We start from the raw sequence: 25,950 nt of genomic DNA, 5'->3' as shown, positions 1-25,950 counted from the left end.
GATGGAGGTGTCAAATACCAGCCTGGAGTGCTCCTGGATTTATGGGAAGCTGCTGTGGTTTGTGTCTCTGGGATTTGAGCCTGAGTTTGCAGATGTGCATAGTGAGGAGAGCGGGAAGCAGCAGCTGCATTTGTGGAGCATTGCTGGAGCGAGGGGGGAAGGAGGAGGAGGAGGAGGAGGAGGGTGTTATGTGGGTTACTGCAGTGCCTGGGGCCAGCCCTGCTGTGCCACACTTGTGTCGTGGCACGGGGAAGAGGGTTGGGGTTGGAGCTGGGTGGTGATGGCTGCTCACTGTGCTCAGCCCAGATCCCCTGCTCTGGTCCTGGGTCCCAGAGGTGCTGGCAGGGGCAAAGCTTGGCTGCAGGATGGAGAGGGGGATGAATTCAAATCATGAATAGTTCCTCTGTGCCACTGGTGAGCACAGGGAAATCTCCAGAGCTCACTGGGAGTGCAGGAATCCTTAGGAGGATGCTGTGGAGGCTGGGCTGCCTCATCCACAGCACAGGAGCCAGAGGAACCTGGCAATTTGTTGTCAAATTTTTCCTGCCAGCCTTTCATGTTTGTTTTCTTGAGGAGCTTTTGTTCCCTGGGGAAGAGCGACAGGAATTCCTGCTGAATGTCTGCCTTTCATGAGGAGCAGCAGGGTGAGCTGGGGTGAAGCTCCTGAGCCAGGGATGTGCTGCTTCCCAAGGGCCACCTGCATCCCAGCATGGCACTGGGAGCCCCCTGCCACCCCTGAGGGTTTGGGGCTCTAGGCAGGAGCTTGGTTCCATGGAGAGCAGGTGAGGGTGGGTGGGAGCACCTGTGTGGAAAGAGGGGATCCATCCCTGAGCCCTTCCCTGTGCAGGGACAGGGTGTGCTGGGGGCTGGAAGCCATGGATGGCAGCACTCTGTGTGTGCTGCCTGTGGGGAGGAGCAGGGAGCCCTCCCTGGCTCCTGCAGGGCCTCCAGGCTTTGTGCTGCTCCTGGACACGGTCCTGATCCACTCTGGCCCTGCCCAGCTGGGGATGTTGGTTTGGGGATTAATGGGATTTAGGAGCTGCTGGGAGCTGAGGATCCAAAAGGACCAAACTGGGGGAAAGGATTGAAGGCAGCATCCAGAGACAGAGCATTGGAATAGAGCACCAGAATCATTAAGGTTGGAAAAGTTCTCTGAGATCGTCGAGTCCAACCATTCCCCAGCACTGCCAAGGCCACCACTGATCCCCAGGTGTCACATCCCCACAGCTGTTAAATCCCTCCTGGGAAGGGGATCCAGCACTGCCCTGGGCAGCTGTGCCAGTGTCTGACCCCCCTTTCCAGGAAGAAATTTCCCCAAAATCCCCCCTGCCCCTGCCCTGGCCCAGCCTGAGCTGAGGCCGTTCCCTCTGCTCCTGTCCCTGTTCCCTGGAGCACAGCCCGACCCCCCCGGCTGTCCCCTCCTGTCAGGAGCTGTGCAGAGCCACAAGGGCCCCCTGAGCCTCCTTTGCTCCAGGCTGAGCCCCTGCCCAGCTCCCTCAGCCTCTCCTGGGGCTCCAGCCCCTTCCCAGCTCCGTTCCCTGCCCTGGACACGCTCCAGCCCCTGAGCATCCTCCATCTCAGCCAGTCCTCACTTCCTCTGTTTGGTTCCTCCTCATTCCCTGCATGTTTGGAATCTCTTCAAAGCCATCACTAAAACTCCTCTTGGGCTGTGCTGGAAAATGTTTCAGTTGGATTCTGCTGGGTGTCCCTTACCATCACCCTGTGCGAGTCGTGTTTCCCCTCTCCCCCTCTTCCCTCTCCTAAATCCTCCCAGGTATTGAGGAATCTGTGTTTTTGCAGCCTCCAGGAGGTTCTGTGACCCTCAGTGGATGCTGTTAGGGTCCCCCCATTCAGGTTGAAGTCCCAGTGCTCTGATCTTGCTGGGCCCACTCCACTTTGGTTTCTGCAAATCCCCTGTGTTCCATCCTGGCATGAGGAGCCCTGGATTGACTCTCTCTGTGGGTCTTTCCTGACCTTCAGGGTGTTTTCCAGGCCTTAGCAAAGCCAAATCATTTTTTTCCCTGTCTGAGCTGATCCAAAAGCTGCAATAAGGGCAGGATCCCCAAAGCTGTGGTGTTTGGCTGGGCTCCAGGCAGAGACCTCCAGGCAGAGGCTCCCTGCTCTTCCACCTTTCTGCCTGACTGAATCCTTCTTCGTCAGCAACAGGAGAAGTATTGAAATCTTTCTGCAGCTCTCTCCTCTAGCCCTTGGTGATAATCTCCAGCTGTAACTACAGGATTTGGTGTGTCATAGGCAAAGGCTGGTCACAGGTTGGACATGATGGTCTTGGAGGTCTTTTCCTAAATGATCCTTGATTCAAAGCAGCTTCCCTGAGAGCAGCCCTGAGGGGGGAATGAGGGGATGCCAGAGCCCTGTCCTGTGTCACAGCATTCCCATGGCAGTTTGTCCTGCTGTACAGCTGGGGGGATGCTGGGGAGGCTGGAGAGCTCCTCCACTGGGATCTGGGGCTGCAGCTCCAAAGCTGGTGCAGATCTGAGTGCCTGCTGCTTGCTGCAGGAGACAGAAGGATTCATGTTTCTGTGGGTTTGGGGTTTGGTCAGCTTTGCTGGGAGCTCCCAGGAGAAAGATGGAAGCACCTTCAGAGCCAGAGCTCCACCTTGGGAATGGCAGTGAGGAGGTTTGGGTGCTCTGTGTGATCATTCCTGCTTTCAGCTGCTCTGATTTATTTGACTGGAGCTGTGACATTGGGTTTCCCTCTTCCCATGCTTTGATTTGAGATAATTGCAACACATTATGTCACTTAATTCTTTATTATAGATATATATAATTCTTTATTATAGATATATAAAATTCTTTATTATAGATATATAAAATTCTTATATATATATATATATATATATATATATATATATATATATATATATATATATATATATATATATAAATAATTAATTGGTTCCTGCTCCACTGGAAGGTGTCCCTGACCATATCAAGAAGATGGAAGGAGGTGAGCTTCAAGGTCCCAGCCCAAACCATTCCATGGTTCTATGGTTGCAGTTGCCCAGGCAGGAGGAGGAAGGAGGTATCCTGCTGCATTCCAGCATCCCACAGCAGCAGCTCTGGGACAGCAGGAGCTGGGGAGGGATGTTCAGCTCAGCCAGCTCAGCTGGAATGAGCAGCAATCACTGGGCTGACCCAGGTTCCTTCCCTCTTTTCCTGGGCTTTGAGGCATTTATATAATTCTGCACAGTGCTGAGAAATTGGGCCACGCTGTGTTCCTGCCTCAAGCTGAGCACTCGGGCAGGGACTGTTCCCACAGCCTCGGTCAATGGGCAGGAAATAATGTCCTGGCAGAGTGCAGAGCCCATCCCTGTCCCTGCTCTGCCATCCCTGTGCTGGCACTGCCCAGGAAATGGGCACGGCCCCGAGGCTGCCAGGGCTCCAGGAGCCTTTGGGCAGCACTGCCAGGGATGGACAGGGTGGGGTTGTTGGGAGTCTGGGTGATCCCTGTGGGTCCTTCCCAGCTCAGGGCATTCTGTGATTCTGTGGAAAATCCCAGGCTGTGATCTGGGATTGCACCCAGGCACTGACAGCCCACGAGGCCAGGGCTTTGGGGCAGCATTTTGTGAAAGGCAGGATGGGGGAAAACTAAAGGGACAAGAGATAGGCAGAGAGGTACTTTCTCTTGCTTGGCACAGTTTTTGCAGTACTTGTAAGCAGATAAAATTGTCTTTGTGATTTATTTTTTGGTATTTTTCCTAAAAGGAAAATTGGGAAATTTGGATTGTGCCCTGGAGTCCCTCACAGGTGGGTTTTGCCATGTTCAGCCTCCTCTTGGCAGTGACAGCTGAGCCAAGGGGTTGGGTTGGCTTCTGCTCCTGGGAGCTTTATAAAATATGGGACTTTCTTATAAATAGGCTGTTAAAGTGCAGCCTGGTGAGTGATCAGATCCCAGAGCTGTGGAGAAGAGGTTCTGCCTTCAGCAGGGCAGGCAGCTGGCACAGCCTGCACAGGGTGCTGTGGGAAGAGCAGAGTTTCTCACCTGCAGAGAGAGGTGTGCAGGAGGCCAGAGAGTGCCCTGGGAAGCCCCAGGAACAGCTCAGAGCAGCAGGAGCAGCCTGGTGTCCCCCTCCCAGTGAGTGTCTGGGGTTAGGAATGCTCTGGCCTTGGAAGCACTGGACAGAGCATTCCAAATGGTCAGGACAGGTGCAGTGACAATATCCAAGCCCAGGGAATGTGCCCACCCTGCTGGAGACCCTTGGTGTGCCACAGTGTGGAAGGCACCTTGGCAATACTTGAAACTTTTGTATCAGAAGATGGACTTTGAGGAAATTTTGGTTATTTTCTCTGCTGGTAGAAAAGTGACTTTGGTTTTCTTGCCAGATCTTTCGGAGTTGGCCTGTGGTGTGAGCCTGTGCCATTGCTGTGGTGCCTCTGTGCACCCTCCTGGGTGTAAGAGCCATAGTGAGGGATGCAGGGCTCCAGGGGCTCTCCAAAATGCAGTTTATTGTATCCAAAATGCAGTTTATTGTATCCAAAATGCAGTTTATTCCATCCAAGATGTCACAGCAGCCCAGGGTGGTGGGTGACAGAGCTGGGCCCACAGCTGTCAGCTCCAGCTGCAGGCAGGCCTGGAGACCCTTAGTTTAGGTTATATTGCATTATTTACTTTTCTTTGCTCTATTTACTTTTCTTTGCTGAGCATCTTAATACAGCAGAACCAATCTATACCTTAACTTTTACCTATAGCCTATCATAACTACTGTAATTACCATATTCATGGTACTGTTCTCCAATCACTAAAAGTACATTACAGTTTAAGGTAGAAGTTGTTTTTCAGTTTTTTTGCAGTGGAAAATTCTGAGACCTTTTTTCTGCTTGCCACATTTGCTGACTTGTTTGCCTGTGCTATCTTTCTGCTTGGTGGAAACATCTTCTTGTTTGGGGTGGGTTTATCCTTTGCTCTAAGCCATAAAACCCCTTCTAACTAACACACCCTTTGCCTCCTTGGTTATCCAGTCAGACTGGCTCAGCAATTCTTTTCTTCTATATCAAAACATGCTTCCATCTCTATTCCTTCATCAGACTCTACGTTTACAAATCTTTCTGCTAAGCATAGATATCTGTGAGACTTTCTTGTCAAACTTTCATCATTCCCAACACCAGTCCTTGGAATCCTGTCTGTTCCTGTTCCTGTTTCCCTGCCAGCTGTTCTGGAGACTTCCCTGATTCTGGGGTTGTTTTCAAACCTCTGCTCCTGTCCCTGCCCAGCTCCCAGCCCCTCAGCTGGCACTCACCTCCCTTGGGGAGCTCTCAGCTGCTTTCCCCTGCGTGTCTGATTCTCCTTGCTGGCTGCTTCCTCTCTGGCTCCAGCAGCTCTGCTCCTGTTTGTCAGCTGGGCTGCAGAGGGACCAGGTGGTGACACTGGGAGATGCTGTCCTGGTGCTTCATGGGGCCACCTGGGGTTTGCTCCATGCCCTGTTTCCCTTGGATTTCTCCCTTTGTCCTTGGGCAGTGAGGTTGGTCCTGCTGTGAGGATCAGTGCTGTCCCTGAGCTGTGCCTCCTGTCCCATCACATCCACTCTGGGGAGGTTCACCACGAGCCTGCTGTGACCCTGTGCTGTGCTCTGCTCCTGCTGCCACTCCAGGCTGATGTTCCTGTCACTTTTATCCAGATCCTTGCTATCAAAGGGTGCTCATCCTCTGCTTTCCTTACTGTGGATTCAGTGCCTGAGCACCTCTCCCTGTCGCCACAGCATTTGCAGAGCTCCCATCAATGAGCCAGGAATAGCAGCCAAACACCCACCTGCCTGGGAATCACGGGTTTCCTTCTTCCCTCACAGCCTGAGAGGGAATGTGCTGCTCCCTGCTACACCAGAGCCTTCCCTGAGCTCTGTGCCTGGATTGTTTGGGGAATGTTCTCACTCCTCAGATCCCCTGGATTGGTTGGAGAATGTTCTCACTCCCCCAACGCCCCCAGACCTGGCAGAGCAGCTCCAGCCGGGTTTTGCTGGTGCCCACCTCTCTGAAATCCAGAAACAGAAGATTGAGGGAGGGGAGATAGAGGAGCAGCTCCCTGCTCTGCTGCCTCGGTGGGTTTTGGGAGCACCTGGAAAACCCTCAGTTGAATTTCAGAGCATAAGGTTGGGGCACAGCCCCTGCCCAGGATCTGCTTCTCTCTCTTTGTGTTTGCTTTGGGTGCTGCTGCCTCTTGGGGCCGATCACTGCTCCTGAGGGAGCTGTGGGGTGATCAGAAATGCTGTGTTACCCCCACTGAGTAGATTTGGGTTAGTTTCCTGCTTTTAAGTGTTCTGGAGTTACAGGAATGTTTTGCTGTAGCTGAGGTGCTGATCGTGGAGTTTTCTGCCCTCTGAAGACATGGTGGTAGTTTTGGGTAAAGTGTCACTTTCCTTGGTGTCTCTGTGACCTTCCCTCAGGTGACCCTGTTCACTCTGCCCTGAGTGGGGCTGGCAGAGCCGCCAGTGCAGGGTGGATCGACCCCAGTGAGCCTGGGAAGGGCAGGTTTGGTGTGTGGCACCTCCTGTGCCACCCCAGAATCAAAACTCCACAAGTTTTGTGAAAGTTGTAAAGCTGGTGTGTTTATTGTATGTATGTTTATTACAGTGCTGGACACATGTGGGAATCGTTCTCCTAAAATGACATGTGTGCTTCTGGGAACTTCAGGTCTCTTTTTATCCCCTTCTCAGATACATATGCATACAATTTCACAATAGGTTCATACATATTCATTTTTATGAATTTCGCGTGACATTTGCTGCTAGTTCTTCTTTATCAGAAAGAATTCCTAGGTCAGGAATTCTGACTGCTCTCACGGCAGTCTCTGTGTCTCTCTCTATCACCCTCTGTCTCCCCCCTTATCTCTGTCCTTCACTGAAGCAGTTTCTCTGAGCCTAAGCTTTGCAGTCAGGCTAAATAGCTATGTTATCCAACCTCAGACTCAACTCAAAAATGTGCATTTCACCTAAATCAAAATAGATTTCTACCCTGGAAAATTTCTGCTCTGCTTCACCAGCACCCATCCCTGAACCAGATCTGGGTGACAGCGTCTGCTCAGGCTCTGGGTGCCACTCCCACCACACTGTGCTCTGGGGGATGTGGTGGCCACGACCCCCAGCCTGGCGCTGGCAGGAGGTCCCGGGTCCCTGTCCCTGCTCCCTGTCCCTTGTCCCTTCTCACTGTCCCTGCTCCCTGTCCCTTGTCCCTGCTCCCTTGTTCCTGCTCCCTGTCCCTGGTCCGTGCTCCGTGCTCCCTGTCCCTGCTCCCTGTCCCTTGTCCCTGCTCACTGTCCCTCCTCCCTGTCCTTGCTCCCTGTCCCTTGTCCCTGCTCCCTGTCCCTGCTCCCTGTCCCTGCTCCCTGTCCCTGCTCCCTGTCCCTTGTCCCTGCTCCCTTGTTCCTGCTCCCTGTCCCTTGTCCCTGCTCCCTGTCCCTTGTCCCTGCTCCCTGTCCCTGGTCCGTGCTCCCTGCTCCCTGTCCCTGCTCCCTGTCCCTGCTCCCTGTCCCTGCTCCCTGTCCCTTGTCCCTGCTCCCTCTCCCTGCTCCCTTGTCCCTGCTCCCTTGTCCCTGCTCCCTGTCCCTGTCCCTGCTCCCTTGTCCCTGCTCCCTTGTCCCTGCTCCCTGTCCCTGTCCCTGCTCCCTGTCCCTGTCCCTGCTCCCTGTCCCTGCTCCGTGTCCGGTCCGTGCCCGCGGCGCTGCCGGGCTCAGCGGCCGGGGGTAGCCATGGAAACGCTGTTCTTTCTCCCCATCCCTCCCCGTGCAGATGACTCGGGTGACGAGGAGCCCGCCTCGCAGTCAGACAAGAGCGAGCTGCACGGCCCCCTGAAGACGCTGTCGAGTAAGCTGGAGGACCTGAGCACCTGCAACGAGCTGATCGCCAAGCACGGCGCGGCCCTGCAGCGCTCGCTCAGCGAGCTGGAGAACCTGCGCCTGCCGGCCGACAGCGGCGAGAAGATCAAGGCGGTGAACGAGCGCGCCACGCTCTTCCGCATCACCTCCAATGCTATGATCAACGTGAGTGCTGCTGCTCTGCCCCTCCTCCTCCTCCTCCTCCTCCTCCTCCTCCTCCTCCTCCTCCTCCTCCTCCATCCTCCTGCCCTCCCTCCCTCCCTGTTTGCTCCCCGTGCTTTGGCTCGTGTTACCGCGGTGAGGGCATGGGAAGTTGGGAAGATGCAGCTGGGAAGAGGGCACAGGTGTGGACCCCGCTGAGACACAGGTATGCTGCATCCTTCCAGCCTGCCTCATGGAACATTGCTGGAAAGCTGGGACACGGGGGTGTTGGCAATGCTGAGGGGCTTTCTCCTGCTCCCTGGGTGGAATCCTGCCTGGCACAGCACTTCAGAGCCCGCCGCCCGCTGCAGCTTGAGACCCACATCCCACATCCCTCACATCCTCTTTGCTTCCATGAAGCTGCTGGAGTCCCACATGGCTGTGGGATTTGACCCTCTTGGGGTCTCTTCGGGATTTGACCCCTCAGGGTCTCTGTGGGATTTGACCCCTTCAGGGTCTCTGTGGGATTTAACCTCTTGGGGTCTCTGTGGGATTTAACCCCCTCGGGGTCTCTGTGGGATTTAACCTCTTGGGGTCTCTGTGGGATTTAACCCCTTGGGGTCTCTATGGGATTTAACCCCTCAGTGTCCCAGTGGGATTTAACCCCTCGGGGTCTCATGCTGGCTCTGCTCTCCCAGCTGGGTTTCAGAGGTCAGGATGTGCTGGCACTGCCCCTGCTCCTGCCTTGTGCAGCCTCACGGTGCTTTCGGTGCTTTTTGGAGACAGCTCGTGTTTGGAGTGTGGCTCTGCCTCCATGGCAGTGAGACAGCCCTTCCTGGGGAGCCTGGTTTACCCCAGGGAGCTGTGAGAGAGAGCAAAACTGAATAAAATATTTAAAGAAAATTAAAATAAAGCAGTCCCAAAGCTTCACTGGGCTGGAATAATGGATGAAGGCAGAGCTCAGGGGATTGTGAATGGAGCAGTGCTGTCGCTGTGCTGTCCCAGCCCTGAGCAGAAAGAGGTTGGGTGGTGTTTGATGTGGGCTTTAAAGAATAGCAGTAATTCCCAGCAGGAGCTGGAGGGTACTTGGATCCCCGTGGTCTCAGCATCCTCCCCATTCCCACTGCTAGGATTCTGTAACCACAGGGGGAAAGGGCTTCCTGAGTTCTCTTTTGTGTTTCTGAGCAGTTTGGGGAGGCTTGTGCAGCACTTTCCCCACAGAGAGTTTGTCCAAGTTTTGGGAATGGGGCTGGCAGCGTGGTGGGAGGTGCCAGCAGACCCTTGGTGCTGCCCAGGTTTGCTGTCAGGAGGCAGAGCAGCAATGGGAGGTGGGCAGGGAGTTGCCAGAGAGAGGATTCTCAGGCAGCCTTTGGGAAGGGAGGGATGAGCAGAGCAGTATTTGCTGTGTCCAGCCCAGAGAGGAGGAGGAGGAAGAGGAGGAGGAGGAGGTTGTGGTGTTTGCAATGTGATAAAAGCTTGAGCAAGGCTGTCTGGAGGGTGGGAAATTCCACACAAACCATTGTGCTGGGATAAAACAGCAGGAGCAGGGCTCATCCAAAATCCCAAGCAGGTAAGAGGGGCTTGGGGGTGGCAGGGCACATTCTCACAGCATCCTTTGGTGCTTCAGCTCTGGATGGGCATCCTGGGGGGATGCCCCAGGGACAGGCTGTGCCCTGGGAGGGACAGGGCTGGAGGGAGCAGGGTGGGTGTGACAGTGGTCACAGGGGTTTTCAGGATGAGGGAAGAGATGAGGATGTGACTCCATATTTCAGAAGGCTTGATTTATTATTTTATGATATATATATTACATTATAACTATACTAATAGAATAAAAAAAAAAAGTTTCATCTCAGAAGGCTAGCTCAGCTAAGAATAGAAAAAAAAAAAAAGAAAAGAATGAAAACAAAGGTCTGTAGCTCAGATAGAGAGAGAGAGCCAGCTCTGCCGTGAGTGGTCACTAATTTCAAACATCCACATGAGACCAATCACAGATCTATCTGTTGCATTCCACAGCAGCAGATAACCATTGTTTACATTTTGTTTCTGAAGCCTCAGCTTCTTAGAAGAGAAAAAATCCTAAGAAAGGATTTTTACAAAAAGATGTCTGTGACAGATGGGAGCAGGGGCAGCTCCAGGAGGAGGTTGTGGCTCTCCCAGAGCCCTGCTGATATGAGTGTTTTGGGAGGAGGTGACAGAGCTGTGGCCAGGGGGACACTTTGAGGGGCTGGCTTGGAAAGGCAGGAGATGGACAAGCAGTGAAAGGGGGACCAGCCTGACCCCCATCACAGGGACTGGTGGCTCCTAGACAGTGTCACCTTTCCCAGCATGGATCCCTTTCTGTGCCTTGATTTCTCCTTTTGGATGGGTTGATGCCTTCTGGAGCTGCCAGGAGTCTCTCATGGGGGGGTGGGGGAACTCTGTGCAGTGCAAAGGTCCCAAAATCTTCTGTGTAGAACATGAAACATCACTCTGGGGAAGCATGGGGAGCTTCCTGGTAAAACTACACCGTGCTCATCCCACCTCCATCCCCGAGCACATCTCCCATGGCAGCCCAAGGTGCTTTTGCCAGGCCAGGAGCTCCCTGCAGGAGAAATTAAAGTGTCCTTGCCTGCCCCAGGCTTTTCCTGGAGAGATCCCAGCCTCAGCACTGGGCTGGTGCTGGCACATGGATGCTCTGTGTCCAGAGCAGCAGCACCAAACCCCATGGATCTGCTCTGGATCTGTGAGCTTTGGTGCTGTGGCTGTGAGCAGAAGGGGTGGGAGCTCCTGGGGAGAAGGGATGGGTGCTCTGGGGAGGGGTGGGTGCTCCAGGGGGAGATTGAGGGTTCCAGGGAAGGAGGGATGAGTGCTTCAGGGAAGGGAGGAGTGCTAGGGGAAGAAAGGATGGGTGCTCCAGGGAAGGAATGGGTGCTGTAGGGAAGGGATTGGTTCTCCTGGGAAGAAGGGATGGGTGCTCTGGGGAGGGGTGGGTGCTCCAGGGAAGGAATGGATGCTTCTGGGAAGGAAGGGGTGCTCCAGGAAAAAGAAGAGTGCTCCAGGGAAGAAGGGCTGGGCAATCTGAGGAAGGGCTGGATGCTTCTGTGAAGGAATGGGTGCTCCAGGGAAGGGAAAGGTGCTCCTGGGAAGAAAGAATGGGTGCTCTGGGGAAGGGATGGATACTCCAGGGAAGGAATGGGTGCTCCAATGAAGGAATGGGTGCTCCAGTGAAGGAATGGGTGCTTCAGTAAAGGAATGGGTGCTCCAGGGAGGGGAAAGGTGCTCCTGGGAAGAAGGGCTGGGAGCTCTGGGGAAGGGATGGATGCTCCAGGGGAAGAATGGGTGCTCCAGGGCAAAAGGGCTGAGCAGTCTGGGGAAGGGCTGGATGCTCCAGTGAAGGATTGGGTGCTCCAGGGAAGGGAAGGGTGATCCTGAGAAGAAGGGATAGGTGCTCCAGGGAAGGAATGGGTGCTCCAGTGAAGGAATGGGTGCTCTTGGGAAGAAGGGTTGGGAGCTCTGGGGAAGGGATGGATGCTCCAGGGAAGGAATGGGTGCTGCAGGGCAGGAATGGGTGCTGCAGGGAGGGAATGGGTGCTGCAGGGAGGGAATGGGTGCTGCAGGGCAGGAATGGGTGCTGCAGGGCAGGAATGGGTGCTGCAGGGCAGGAATGGGTGCTGCAGGGAGGGAATGGGTGCTGCAGGGCAGGAATGGGTGCTGCAGGGAGGGAATGGGTGCTGCAGGGAGGGAATGGGTGCTGCAGGGAGGGGCAGGTGCTCCTGGGAAGAAGGGCTGGCAGCTCGGGCCGGCGCGTGCGGTTCCTGTGCAGCTGCCTCTGATCCGATTATGTAAATGGCCCCGGAGCCGCGGGCAGCGCAGCGAGCACAGGAAATAAATAAATAGAGATGGAAATGCAAGAGCTTTGCTGAGAAGGTGACCTTCCCTCTGTGCTCTGGGTGCTGCCACAGCCAGCACCGGGTGCTCCTCCCCAGAGGCTGGGAGCATCACCTGGGCAGGTGGTGCTGGCAGTGATGGGGAAGGCTTTGGGCACAGTGGGATGTGCTGGGCTGCTGTGGTACAGGTGAGGATTTCAGACGTGCTGGGTTTCAGTCTGGCTGTTGCAGGGCTTCAACTGAAGCCCAGAGCTCTGTGAGGCTCCTGTTGGCTCTGCTCCCTGCTGGAATCCCACCAGGCAGAGTCCAGGGATGCAGGAGCCCAGTGTCAGCAGGGCTGGGCAGCAGGCACAGAGAGCCAGAGCACAATCTGCACAATCTGCCACGGGGGAGGAGTGGGAGGTATGTGAAAATAAGAAGCAACAAATCACCGGGATGAGAGGCCCAGAGGATCCGGAGAGTGAGCTGAGTTGTGTAGACTCATCCAGGAGTGGGGAAAGCTCTGTCTCATCACTCAGCGGGAGACAGCAGGCAGGAGGGATGTGTGGATGCACTGAGGAAGCCAGTTTGGGCGTCAGGAAGAGCTCACAGGGCTGTGGGTGGTGATGGAAATAGGTTTTTAATGGGAATGGGGATGCTACGGTGGAGCTTTGTGCTTCCTCAAGGAACAGAGTGTGGGGAGCAGCAGGGCAGGAGGGATGCCTGTGTCGTTCCTGGGTTAGTTTGTGTTTTCCCTGGAGGTTTTGGAGGAGCAGGGGTGCAGGAAGGCTCTGCCAGGCCAGTGCAGCCCAGACAAGGAAGGGTCAGAGGAGCAGGGGTGCAGTGCTGGGTGGGAGATGCTGCTCCACCAGGGTTTGGTGCTGGGTGGGAGATGCTGCTCCACCAGGATTTGGAGAGAATGGACCCCCTGGAGCAGGCAGTCCCAGGAACAAAGGACTCACCTGCCCTTGAGAGGCGCTGCTGGCCACCACAGCCTGTCCTGCAGGGGTGCCAGCACCCTCTTTGAGGCAGGCTCATTTCCCACCCTGCTTTTCCTTTCTCATGGGAATGAACCTGCCTGGAGCAGCAGCACCTGAAACATCAGCATGGAGCATCCTCCATCCTTGAGGCCTGCCAGGAGGGCTTCCAGGAGTGTCCAACATGGAGCTGGAGCCCGAGTGAGGTGAACAACAGCATGTGCTGCCTCTCCTCCAGGAAAGGGCCCCCAGGCTGTCAGTTTAAGTCCCTCCAGGACAGCCAGCACCATCCCAGAGGCTGCACCCTGCAGTCCCAGCAGGATTTCTCCCTGTGGATCCCTCCAGGGCTGTGCTTTGCCTCAGCAGCACTTTTGGGTTGGCCCTGGTCATGTGCCAGTAGCTCAAGGAGCCTCTGGCCTCTCCCTGCAGCCCCACTGGGCTCCTGGAGACTCTGAGGGGCATCTGCCTGGTGGGGTTGGTTTGTTTGGAGCCCTTTGGGTGCCTGTGATGGAATGAGCTGCCTGGGCACAAGATGTGCTTCCGCAGAGTTCCTCCTCTGCCTCCAGCTTGGAGCACTGAGCCCCCTCTGCCCCGTGGAATGCTGCTGTGACTGATCCATACTCCCCACACTGTTTCCATTTTAACTCAGATGGTGCTGAGCCCCTGCTCTGAGCAGCTCAGGCTGCCCAGCACAGCCCAGTGTGTGACTCCTGGCTTTGTGCAGTGGCAGATGATGGATACACCCTGTGAGTGTGTCTGTGCCTGCCTGGAAAGCTGCTCAGAGCTGGGAGGCAGCAGAGTGACCTGGGATCAGCTCCTTGGAGTGCCCCTGGGGCCAGGCTGATGCTGTTGGTCCCTACCTTGGGCACGTCCCTGTGCTGGAACTGCTTCCTGCTGTGCATGGACATTTGGTCTGTCCCTTGGGGTCCCCAAGCCCATCGTGGCACAGGCAGGATGATGGAGCTGACATCCTCCATCTGGGCAGCAGGGAGGCACCAGCAGGCTCCTGTGGATGAATGGATGTTTATCCCAGTTCATCCCAGTACAGCCAGTGGGCTGGACCTGTGCATTCAGGGGTTAATTCCAGCGCTGCAGCGAGAAAATTCCATCAGATTTGCTTCTTCAGGGCAGGGATTCCCTCTGTGACCCCGGGCAGCTGTTCTGGTGCCCGGAGCCCCAGCCAGAGCCCACAGGGGGTTTGTGTGTGCCCCTGGCAGGGGGATGGCGCAGGAGCTGTGCTGGCATGTGGCACCGGCTGTGTTAATTATCCGCGCTGCGCTAACGACGCGCACTAATCAGCGCCTCGCAAACCATGTCACCGACCCAGAAAAGCCCCGGCAGGGGGATTAAATCCCTAACCCAGCCCTAATCCCCCTCGGAGGAGAGGGCTGCAGCCAGGGCTCCGGGTGCCCTGCGTGCTCCTGCTGTGGAGGCGCTCGCAGGAAACAACTGGTGGGTGCTTTGCTCTTACTGGGGGAGGCTGGGAGGTGACAGTGGCACCCGGGGGTCTGCACTGCCTCAGGGGGGCTGGGGGAGTGGAAATGGGGAGATGGGGAGATGTGGAATGTGGAAATGGGGAGATGGGGAAATGGAGATGTGGAATGGTGAGATGTGGAAATGGGGAGATGGGGAGATGTGGAGATGTGGAAATGGGGAGATGGAAAGATGGGGAGATGTGGAATGTGGAAATGGGGAGATGGGGAGATGGAGAGATGTGGAATGGTGAGATGTGGAAATGGGGAGATGTGGAAATGGTGAGATGTGAAGCCTGGCCTCTGCTCTTGGAGCTGCTGTGCGGTGCTTTTGAATGTAGAGGTGTGAGGGTTTCTCTGATCAGATATGTTCAGACAGGCAGTGCCTTCCTCCCACTCCCTCCTCATCATCATTCCCTGAGTGCTCCCAACTGGATTTTATCAGGCTGAGTATCAGTACTGAGGGGTACTCAGCCCTCATGTGGGGCCTCTGTGCTGCCCAGAGCTTTCAGTGGGTGCTCCTGCTCACCCTGCTGTGGAGGTTTTCACCTTTCTTCCCCCTCTTCTCTCTCTTCCTCCTCATTCTGTCCATCTCACCCCTGGGAGGTTTCAGTCTGTCCTGGGGCTCCCCTCAGAACCTCATGCAACAAGAGGGAGGATGAATCTATCCCCACACCTGAGGGTACCTCTTGCAGCTCCTCCCCCCTGGATGTTTTTGGCTGAGGGATGCCTTTTGCACTGAGGAGAGCTGGGAGTGTTTGTGCTGTGCTGGGTCAGCAGGGCTGTGTTGGTGGGCCCAGCTCGGCCCTGCACTGTCAGCAGTGCCTGGGTTTGAGCAGCAGCTCTGCTGAGCCAGGAGCCAGCCCAGCCAGGCTCACCTCTGCATTTACTGTGCCCAGGGATCCTCCTGGGATCCCCATCCCTGCTGGAGGCTGGGGCAGGATGGGGCCCTGGGGAGGGCAAATATCAGAGCATTGCTGGGTGAATCCCACAAGGGTTGTGTTTGCCTCTTCCCTGGGCTGCTGCCCCGAGATGCTTCACTCCAGCTCCTTCCTCCAGCGTGTGTGGAAGGAAAAGGCTCTGGAATGGCCCCTCTGCTCTCCTGTGGATTAACCCAGGAGATGAGGGGGTTGTGGGGGGCTGCTGCTGCTGCTGTAGCCCCTCTCACACCGTGGGGGGGTTTGCACGAGGCTGAGTGTGAGGGACAATCCGAGGCAGATCCTGCAGATCGCGGGGTCGGAGCTGCCCGCGGGCAGTGCCAGCTGCTCCTGCTGCCGAGCGCTTGGACAGATGCTCCTCCAGCCTGGGATCTGCTCCATCAGGGATGAGCAGAGCAGCCAGCCAGAGCCTCAGGAAATCTGCCATCCTGGGAGCCATGGGCAGGACAGAGCTCTCTGGGCACACCAGCACCGGGATTGGGGCTCCAGGGGCCTGGAATGGGGGTGCAGACCCTGGGAGGGTCCCCCACTGCTGGGGGGGTCTGGGGGCTTGGGCAAGGCAAGGAGAACGAGGAATGTGCAGCAGCCACCTGGAGGTACCTCCCTGCAGGGACAGAGCCAGTGCTGGGAGCTTCCCAGATGGGATTTTTGGGACAAGTGAGAGCACCAGGACAAGCTTGGGGCTTTTCATGGCTGGAGGAGAGCAGGGAAGCTCTGCAGAGATACAGTTCTGGGATGGCCACCATGCAGCAGGAGGTCCCAGCACAGTCTCAGCTCCCAGAATATTTTCTGCACTGCTCCCAGTGTGCCCTTGGCACCCTCTGGCATTGCCAGAGGTGCTGCTCAGTGAGCTTTGGGGTGCAAGGGTCGGCACCCCGGTGTATCCAGCAATTTCCTTAGTTGTTTTCCCACCAGAAGACAGACTCAGATCCTTCCTGTGGCACAGCTCCAGGCTGTAACCCCTGGGCAGCATTGACTGTTCCCTTTCCCAGAGCTACCCTGACCATGCCCTCCTCTCCTGCCGGGTGCCGCTGACTCGGGATCGGTCCCTGATTCCTCCTCCACGGAGCTCCGTGGGGTTGGGATTAGAGGCTCTTAGCACAGCCAGCCCGTGGATTTGCCACTGTTTCCCACTAATCCCCTCTTTATTTCATGGGGTGGATTCCACTGTGTTCACAGCGGTGCTGCAGGCGGGGTCTGGGTGCTGGGCCAGCCCTGGTGCTGTGGGATGGGCTGTGGGATGGGCTGTGGGATGAGCTTGGCTCTGGGGAGCCCCTGGGCAGGGTGCATCTGATTGGAACACTGGTGTGTCCTTGGCCTTTAAGGAGGTGGCCCAAAATAACATGGTAAGGTGGGAAAATTCCCAGATTCACAACCGGGAGGCAAGATCTGATCCCATCACAGTGGGGATGTCTCCATCTTGGACATACGTATCTCAGTTTTCGCTGTCTTGGACATCTCCACCATGGACATTTCTGGCTCCCAGGGAATCCATGAATCTCAGAGAGAAGCAGGCACATGGAATGGGGACCATTGGGGATTTTGGGAGCACCCTGTTCAAGCACTGGGGGTCTGGCTGAGCTGCTGACAGTGGCATCAAGGGGTGGGCTGGAGCCTGCTTCAGTGTCTTCCCATTTCCTGTTGGGTCACTGAGGATCCTTCCCAGGCCTGTGCCTTTTGTAGCACCAATTTCCCCTGGATGCAGAAGGATAATTTTCCATGTTGAACTCACATTTTATGCAATGTCACCTTGGTTTGTCAGGGTGTCACAGCGTGCTGAGGCTCAGCCCAGCTCTCCCCACCAGCCCTGCCCCAGGCAGGAGCAGTTCCTGGTGTTTCCACATCGTGCTTCAGACAGCTGGACGCTGGCTGAGGGTCACTGCAAGGATTTGGGAGGATTTGCTGTTGTTTCAGCAGGCTGGGTTGCTGTGGTGCTGAGCAGCACCTGAGCAGGGCTGTGAGTGCCGTGGCTGTCATGGAGCAGATGCCCACACTCCAGACCATGTGTGATGATTTGGGATTCAGGTTGGCTCTGTCCTTTTATTTCCCCTTTGCTTGCTGCTCAGAGTGTTTTTGGAGGAAGGAAGGACAAATTAACCCTCTGTGGGTGCAGTGGCAGATTGTGGCTCTGTATCTCACCCCTCTGAACCCCAATGGCTTCAGCCCATCCCTGGAAGTGTTAAAGGCTGGACAGTGTCACTGTTTACAGGGGTCTGAGGGTGAGGGAAGAGATGAGGATCTGACTCCATGTTTCAGAAGGCCGATTTATTATTTTATGATATATATTATATCAAAACTATACTAAAAGAATAGAAGAAAAGGTTTTATCAGAAGGCTGGCTAAGAATAGAAAAAGAAAAACATTATAACAAAGGCTTGTGTCTCGGACTCTGTCTGAGCCAGCTGACTGTGATTGGACATTAATTAGAAACAACTAACATGGGTTAATCAAAGATCTACTTGTTGCATTCCACAGCAGCAGATAATCAATGTTTACATTTTTTTCCTGAGGCCTCGAAGCTTCTCAGGAGGAAAAATCCTAAGGAAAGGATTTTCATAAAAGATGTCTGTGAGCAGGGCTCTGAGCAGCCTATGGGAGGTGTCCCTGCCCATGGAGGGGGTGGAAGGAGATGAGCTCCAAGGTCCCTTCCCAGCCACCCCGTGATGCTGATATTCTCTGCTCTGTGCTGAGTGCAGAGCCAAACAAAAGCCCTTCCCTGGGGGCTGTTGTGCAGCAGCAGCAGCAGCAGCAGCAGCAGCAGCTGTGTCCCAGGGTTTTGATGACTCCAGGAAGGAAGGGAGCACTTATCTGCCAGGCACTCGAACAGAGCTCTGTCCCTGCTGAGTGCAGTGAAGGCTCCTGCTCTGTGATTCACCCAACAACAGGAGATGATTGAACCCATCTGGCACTTGCCTCCTCTCCTGTCACTCCTGGGCCATGAAGTGCTCCTTGTCCCGTGCTTGAGGAGCAGGAGGTGTTGGTCCCACAACAGCAGGCACTTCCCTGCTGGATTTTTCCTGCCCAAAGGTTGGATTTGTGTGGGATGCTGGGGCAGGTGGGATTGCAGGTGTGAGCCCATTCCCTCACCATCCAGCAGCGTTGTGCTGGAAACTGGGAATGCTCTGCTGTGCTGGGGCTGCCCCAGAGGCTGTCACCATTTGGTGACCCCAGAAATTGTTCCCTGGCAGGGTGGGCAGGCCCTGGCTCAGGGTGCCCAGAGCAGCTGTGACTGCCCTGGATCCCTGGCAGTGCCCAAGGCCAGGCTGGATGGGGTTTGGAGCATCCTGGGGCAATGGAAGGTGTCCCTGCCATGGCAGGGGGATGAGACAAAATGAGCTTTAAGGTCCCTTCCAGCCAAGCCATTCCATGATTGTATGAAGTCTGGCAGGCCTTGCTGTGATCATTTACCCTTTCAAGCTAATTAACCTCATCTCTTTGTTCCTTCCCTCCGATTTTGACTGTTTGCTCCACTGAGGAAGCCGAGATCCCCGAGGGTGTGTGACACCAGCACCTTGGCAGGACACGGGTGACCTCGGGTGATTGTTTTCCACTGCATGAATAATCCCGGGGCTGTTAACGACGTTCCCATTAGCCAGCAACAAGCTGTGAAATCGGGATATTTGCCGTGACAAATGTGTGAAAGGTGCTAAATGTGCCCTTGGCAGCTGCTGGGCACAGGGACCGCAGAGCTGATGGCACCAAGCGTTGCCTCCTGCTCCCGGCAGCATCTCCATGGCACTTTGCCTCTTCCTCCAGGAATTTGCAGGAGCCTCGATGGTATTTTTCCATTTCTTTTGGCTGTGCCTCCCTGTCTTTACAGTTCCATTGGCCAGTGCTGGATTGGGGCCTGCCACAACTTTGTCCAGCCATGGAGAGGAGGAGAAACCACCCCTGTCCCTCCTGCCCCGTGGTTGCAGGGAACGCCGGGGTTCCCTGAGATCAGGGACTGCACAGGGATGGAGCTTGCTTTTCTCTCTGGTCACTGGTGACCTGTCAGCCTGGCTGCCCCATCTGTGCTGTGATGATGCTGAGGCAGAACAGCCTTTGGAACTGTAGGATTTGAAATCCAGGTCGTGTTCTGTCAGCTCCTGTACCTGCTGCCCCTCTGCAAGTGGGAGGCAGCAGTTTGGATGCTGTGGAGGATTAACCCGGTCTCCTGATGGGGTGAGAAGATGTGGGGATGAGCACAGCATCCTGTGGCCTTTCCTCTTCTCTGCTCTTACAGAGGACTCTGAGGACAGGGCGTGTGTCACAGACATCTTTTGTGGAAAATCCTCTCTTTAAGATTTTCCCTCTTCTGGGAAGCTGAAGCCCCAGAAAGAGAATGTAAACAATAGATATCTGTTGCTGTGGAATGCAACAGGTGCACCTGTGATTGGTCTTCTGTGAGTGTTTAGATTTACTAACCACTCACAGAAGAGTTGTTCTTGCTTTCTGCCTAGACACAGAACTTTGTTGATTCACTCCTATTCTATTCTTAGCTTAGCAGCTTCGAAACTTTGCTCTCTATTCCTTTTAGTATAGTCATAATGTATTATATATCATAAATTAATAAATCCAGCCTTCTGATAATGAGATCAAGATTCTCGTCTATCTCTCTCACCCTGAAAAACCCTTGCAAAGCCTTGCAACAGGAGTGCCTCTGTCAGAGAGATCAGCTCTCCCCATGTGCAGTAAGGAAATTCACTGGGGAGAGAGGGCATTCCTACCTGGAACAACAGCACAACGTTCCTCAGTCTGGACTCCAAGCCTGACATCTTTATTTAGATATAATAAGAGTTGAGTTGCTTAAAAAGAGAGCGTGGATCCTGGGAGAGCTTTGAGAATGGTTGTACCTTCATGGCCTCGACTCCTCAGCCCCACAGCTCTCTGGGGAATCACTTTTCCTGCACTTCCATCCTTCAGCCTGGGCTCTGTGCCCTCCTTTGGGTGCATTCCTCAAGGAGCCCTTGCTGCTGTCCTGTGTCCCTGTGCAGCCTCTGTGGGTTTGTGGCTGAGTCTTGCTTCCAGCCCCGAGCAAGTTCAGCTGGAACTGAATTTAGCCAGCTCTCCATGAGAATTTCGTAAACTGGATTGTGAGGTGTTGCTCCTGCTCAGTGGCTGGGATTGTCTGTACCTTGGGAACACCAAGGCAGGGGATTAATGCTGGCAATGAGTGATGAGCTGGGATATTCGTGTCTGAGCTCCTCATCCCAGTGCCCTGCAGCCCTTGTTCCATACAGGGATGAGTTTTGGCTCTGGACTGAGCTCAGTTGACAGAGACTGAGAAAAGATCCCCTGATCCCTGTTTGGTGGTGCTCCCCCCTTCAGTGGGCATCCCTGTGGAACTTGGCACTGTCTGGCTCTACGGGGTGTAAACCCAAATTAATCACTGTAATTTGCTTGGCTGCTGGTGGCAGCAGTGGGGGCTGAGTTTGGCAGATCCCTCTTGCAGGATATTCTCCCCTCTCCACCCCTGGCATCACTTCTCTCCCAAGGAGCAAACATGATCCTTGTTTGGTTATCCAGATCCTTTCATCCGGGTTTGGATCAAGCCATTGTCTGAGTTACAGAGGAGGAGGCTGCAGAGGGGGCCCCTAGAGCCTTTCAAAACCAGGGAATAACCCCTGTGTGTATCCCAGCTCCTGAATCCACATGGACACCATTGTGGGATGCAGCATGGACTGTGCATTGTCCTGACCTGCTCCATGGAAGCTCCACAGCCCATGGTGGGATCTGTGGCCTCGTGAGGACCATCCTGCTCCTTCCCAAACCTCCCCATGCTCTGCACTGCTGACAGCCATTCTCCATCACTTGGATTTTGTATATGGCTGTAAATGAAGCCCAGTGGTGCAGGTTTCCCTTTGGGATACAGCATGGAGTCCTCCTTGAAGCTTTGGGATGGGAGATTCCGAGGTGTTTCCTGCTGTTTTTCACTAGGATGTTGATTCCCATCAGCTACTGGAGCAAGTTCTCCTCCCAGCTCCCAGCCCTGCCTCGCTGTGGCTCCTCCATAATTACCTCCTTTCCCCCTAATTCCCTGTTCCAGCCCGTGGTTAATTGCACTAGGATAATTACAGGTGATCTCGTTTTAAAGTGCTCAGCGCTGAGCCTGGAGCAGGCGGCACTTGCCACCCTCGGTGCCAAACTGGGCATTTCTGTGCCTGCTGCCTGTGGAGCTGGACCTTTGGAGCAGATAATGAGCTTTGCTGGGGTGGGAAGGTCATGGCCATATCCCATTATTTGCCCTGGTTTCATCCTCTTAGCCCAGTGCATCCGTGGGACACACAGAGCCAGCCTGGGATGGTGTCACTGGGAAGGGCCAGGGCAGGGTCCCCCTGGGCTTTGGGCCATGGGCGGCTCCCAGAAGGATTTTGGGGTGGGGAGGAGCTGAGTTGTTTGCAGAGGAGGAGGTGAAAACATCACCCAGACAATGTGGGGTCTGGTGTGGCTTCTGAGAGCACCAACCATTCTCCAGCACTGTCAAGGCCACCACTGCCCCTGTCCCCAAGTGCCACATCCACATAGTTGTTAAATCCCTGCAGGGATGGGGATCCAGCACTACCCTGGGCAGCTGTGCCAGTGTCTGACCCCCCTTTCCAGGAAGAAATTTCCCCAAAATCCCCCCTGCCCCTGCCCTGGCCCAGCCTGAGGCCGTTCCCTCTGCTCCTGTCCCTGTTCCCTGGAGCACAGCCCAACCCCCCCGGCTGTCCCCTCCTGTCAGGAGCTGTGCAGAGCCACAAGGGCCCCCTGAGCCTCCTTTGCTCCAGGCTGAGCCCCTGCCCAGCTCCCTCAGCCTCTCCTGGGGCTCCAGCCCCTTCCCAGCTCCGTTCCCTGCCCTGGACACGCTCCAGCCCCTCCAGGTCTCTCCTGTCAGGAGGGTCCCAGAGCTGATCCCAGTTTTGAACACATGTGAGATGGAAGCACAGCCAGGAATTTGGGGGGACAGGACCCTGAGCCCTCCCTGCCTTCAGTGGGAAAAGCATCAAAAGGGTGGAGAGGGGACACGTGTAGGGTCTGATCCCTCCATGTTCCAGGTGTATGTCAAGCAAAACCTTAAAGGAAAAACTTCTTTCCCTGGATAAGTCTCAAATCCTGCTCCTATCCAATGGAAAGGTTTGGTGAAGAACTGATGAGCTGGAGCTTTTCTTGGACAAATCCTGGTAAAATCAGAGCATGTCATGGAAACTGAAGCCCTGAATCTTCTGCTTGACCAGGAGTTACCTCAATCCTCAGGTGCCACCTGCAGCCCAAATGCTGAGTAACCAAGCCAAGAGCTGGATGAATCATCTGTGGAATCCAAATAGCTGGAAACAGAAAATAAGCAAGTCCTGGGAATGTTGTAGTCTGTCAGACATCCAAAACTCTCTGGATGTCTGTGAATAGATTTGAGTTTTTCAGCTAGCATTTATCCATTGGACTCCCTTGGTATGACAGGGAGTTGCACAAACACAGTTAATTTCCCTTCTCACTGCCAGCTCCTGGAGAATTTCCATAAAAATCCTGTTTCCCTACTTTGAAACACAAGAAGAAGTTCAGTGTGTTGCATCTGGTAGGGATTGGGGCGGGAGGAGCAGCCCTGCCTGCGTGCTCAGCTGCACGTGGCGCTGATGGCAGAGGAAACAGCGAGGCCACGAGAACTCAGGGTTTCATCCAAAATAGAAAATAACCTAAAAATAGAGCTGTGAGGGCCTGGCTGTGCTGTGAGGCCATTGTGTGGGATGAGGCAGTGTGGGACAGCCAGCAGTGTCCCCGTGTCCCAGCCCTGCTCCCGGACAGCTCCTGCTGGCAGTGCAGCACAGCTGGGCTGGTGGTGCCAGTCCTGGGGGGCTTTGGGGAGGGGGATGGTGCCAAGGGGTTCTGCCAGCCTGGGTTGTGGTGTCCCAGCTGTCCCCTGCCTGGTGGCACAGGATGGATGCTGTGTGTACTGCAAGGCTTGGAGCACTCCCTGAGCCCTCCTGCCCTCTACCCAGCACATCTGTTGGGTCCTCATGGCTGGGGGGGTCCCCAGGCTTGCTGGGGAAGGAATGGAGGTTCTGGCCATGGTGGATGTGCTGCAGGGGCCAGGCCCTGTGCTGTGTCCTGGGCTGTGCAGCTAGGTGTCCTTGCTCTCTGCCTCTCTGGAGCACAGGGATGGCTGACTCCTGACTTGAGTAGCCCAAAGGAGCTGTGGCTGCCCCTGGAGCCCTGGATGTGTCCAAGGGCAGGTTGGACAGGGCTTGGAGCAGCCTGGTCTAGTGGAAGGTGTCCCTCTCTATGGAACTGGATGATCTTTAGGTCCTTTCCAGCCCAAACTGTTCCATGATTCTGTGATCCTCTCCTGTCTATGGCTGTTACTCCAGGGACCACTGTCCCATCCATCTTCTCCTCATTTGCTGAATTTGGTCATGAAGGTGCCACTCAAGACCTCTGGGCTTGGCTGAGGGCTGTGAGAGCTCCTGAGGAGCACAGTGGGCTCGGGGATGGGGACAGGGACAGGGACAGGCTGTGGGCAGGCTCTGGCAGGCCAGGGTGCCATGGCCAGCTGTCCCTGTTGCAGCCGCCTCCTTGGTGGTGGCTCAGCTCTGGATGGCCGGAGTTGAGCTGTGGATAAGGGGATGGAACACAGCTCTGGAAGTTGGTAAAAGCCCTGTCCTGGGAGAGGAGCAGGAGGGGATGTTGGGGTCCCTGTGTGCTGGGACACCCCTGGCTGAGCTGTCCCCTGTCACAGACATCTTTTGTGGAAAATCCTTTTCTTAGGATTTTTCCTCCTGAGAAGCTGAGAGGCCTCAGAAAAAAAATGTAAACATTGATTATCTGCTGCTGTGGAATGCAACAAGTAGATCTTTGATTGGCCCATGTTGGTTGTTTCTAATTAATAACCAATCACAGCCCAGCTGGCACAGACAGAGAGTCTGAGCCACAAGCCTTTGTTATTCATCCCTTCCTATTCTATTCTTAGCCAGCCTTCTGATGAAATCCTTTCTTCTATTCTTTTAGTATAGTTTTAATATAATATATATCATAAAATAATAAATCAAGCCTTCTGAAACATGGAGTCAGATCCTCATCTCTTCCATCATCCTAAGACCCCTGTGAACACCATCACAGTCCCTGTGTGCTGTGACACCCCTGGCTGAGCTGTCCCTGTCTTGGTTTGGAAAGCCAGGAGTCTGCTAAGGAAGGCAGGAGCCTCCCCTGAAATGGAGAATGTAAACCCTCCCCACCCCTCTGAATTGCTATAAATTTTAAATTAAGGGGCTCTCAGGCAAAAATATGGGAGCAGAAAATAACAGTTCTTTAATAGGGAAGGGGAAAAAAAAAGGATAAAATAAACAATGCAGTACACCAGAACAACAGTGACAGAGTCAGAACCCAACCTGACACCCTGTGGGTCAGGGTGTTGGTGGCAGTGCCATTGGAATTGTGGCTCAGCCCTCCTGCAGTGTCAGGGGTGGCTCTGCTGGAGCAGGGATCCTGTAGAGAAGGATGTATTCTTCCTCTGAAGATCCAGTGGAAGGAGAGGCAGCTGCTGTTCCTCTGGGGAATCCAGGGCAGAAGCCGTGCTGGTGTCTCAGAACCTCTGGATTATATCTGGGTAGGAATGCTTGGCTCCTCCCCCTGGGCTCACATCTCCCAATGGGATGCTGTAGTTCTTATCAGCCATGCAGTGACACTCAATAGCTGTTATCAGCAATGTCCCCTCCCAGGGAGGTGTGAATGTGGTCACTCAAAGAGAGAGATAAGGCAAACTGCCCACTTGACAAAGGTAATCTGCTGTAGAGATGGTAATTGCATCTTGCATTGCAATCTTCAACAGCCCCGTGTGCTGGGACACCCGTGTCTGAGCTGTCCCCGTGTGCTGGGACACTCGTGGCTGAGCTGTGCCCGTGTGCTGTGACACTCCTGGCTGAGCTGTCCCTTCCCTGCAGGCCTGCCGTGATTTCCTGGACCTTGCTGAGAGCCACAGCCGGAAATGGCAGCGGCTGCTGCAGCATGAGCGGGAGCAGCGGATCCGCCTGGAGGAGACCATCGAGCAGCTAGCCAAGCAGCACAACAGCCTGGAGAGAGCCTGCCGGGGGGCACCCGGGCTGGCCACGGGCACTGCCAGCAGCGCCAGCGCCGCCAAGGGTGAGCCACAGCCCGGGCTGGGAGGGACAGGGATGTTGGGGGATCCTGGGATGGGACAGGGATGTTAGGGTATCCTGGGATGGCACAGGGCTGTTAGGGATCACTGGGATGGGACAGGGCTGTTACGGAATCCTAGGATGGGACAGGGATGTTAGGGAACCCCCAGGATGGGACAGGGATGTTAGGGGTTCCTGTGATGGGACAGGGCTGTTAGGGGACCAGGATGGGACAGGGCTGTTAGGGGATCCTGGGATGGGGCAGGGATGTTAGGGGATCCCTGGGATGGGACAGGGCTGTTAGGGATCCCCAGGATGGGGCAGAGCTGTTCAGGGACCCTGTCCCATCCCAGGGATCCCCAGGATGGGGCAGGGCTGTTCAGGGACCCTGTCCCATCCCAGGGATCCCCAGGATGGGGCAGGGCTGTTAGGGGATCCCTGGGATGGGACAGGCTTGCTCTGGGATCCTGGGATGGGACAGGGATGTTAGGGGATCCTGGGATGGGACAGGGCTGCTCAGGGACCCGTGGAATGGGATGGAGCCACTCAGGGACTCCCAGGATGAACTGAGGTGTTCCACTCAGGAACTGTCAGGATGAGACAGAGCTGCCTGGGGACCCCTGGGATGGGACAGGGCTGTTCCAGGACCCCTGGGATGGGCAGGGCT

At 55.1% G+C, this 25,950-nt stretch overlaps 1 protein-coding gene across 5 annotated transcripts in view; it reads left to right on the top strand.

The window, feature by feature from the left end:
* Positions 1–25,950, top strand: part of OSBP2 (oxysterol binding protein 2) — a 106,091-nt gene that overhangs the window by 63,551 nt on the left and 16,590 nt on the right. For all 5 annotated transcript variants that reach the window (XR_009275461.1, XM_058816584.1, XM_058816583.1 and 2 more), the window contains 2 exons: positions 7,740–7,990; positions 25,089–25,287. Coding sequence is in view for 4 of the 5 variants with exons in the window: in XM_058816584.1 (XP_058672567.1) it covers positions 7,740–7,990; positions 25,089–25,287 (450 nt within the window). In the remaining variant the exon portion in view is untranslated. The remainder of the gene's footprint in view (positions 1–7,739; positions 7,991–25,088; positions 25,288–25,950) is intronic.

This window comes from Ammospiza caudacuta, chromosome 18, assembly GCF_027887145.1.
Source record: "Ammospiza caudacuta isolate bAmmCau1 chromosome 18, bAmmCau1.pri, whole genome shotgun sequence".
NCBI lineage: Eukaryota > Metazoa > Chordata > Aves > Passeriformes > Passerellidae > Ammospiza > Ammospiza caudacuta.
Note: the sequence above shows the minus strand (reverse complement) of the source record. Positions and strands in the feature narration are given on the sequence as shown.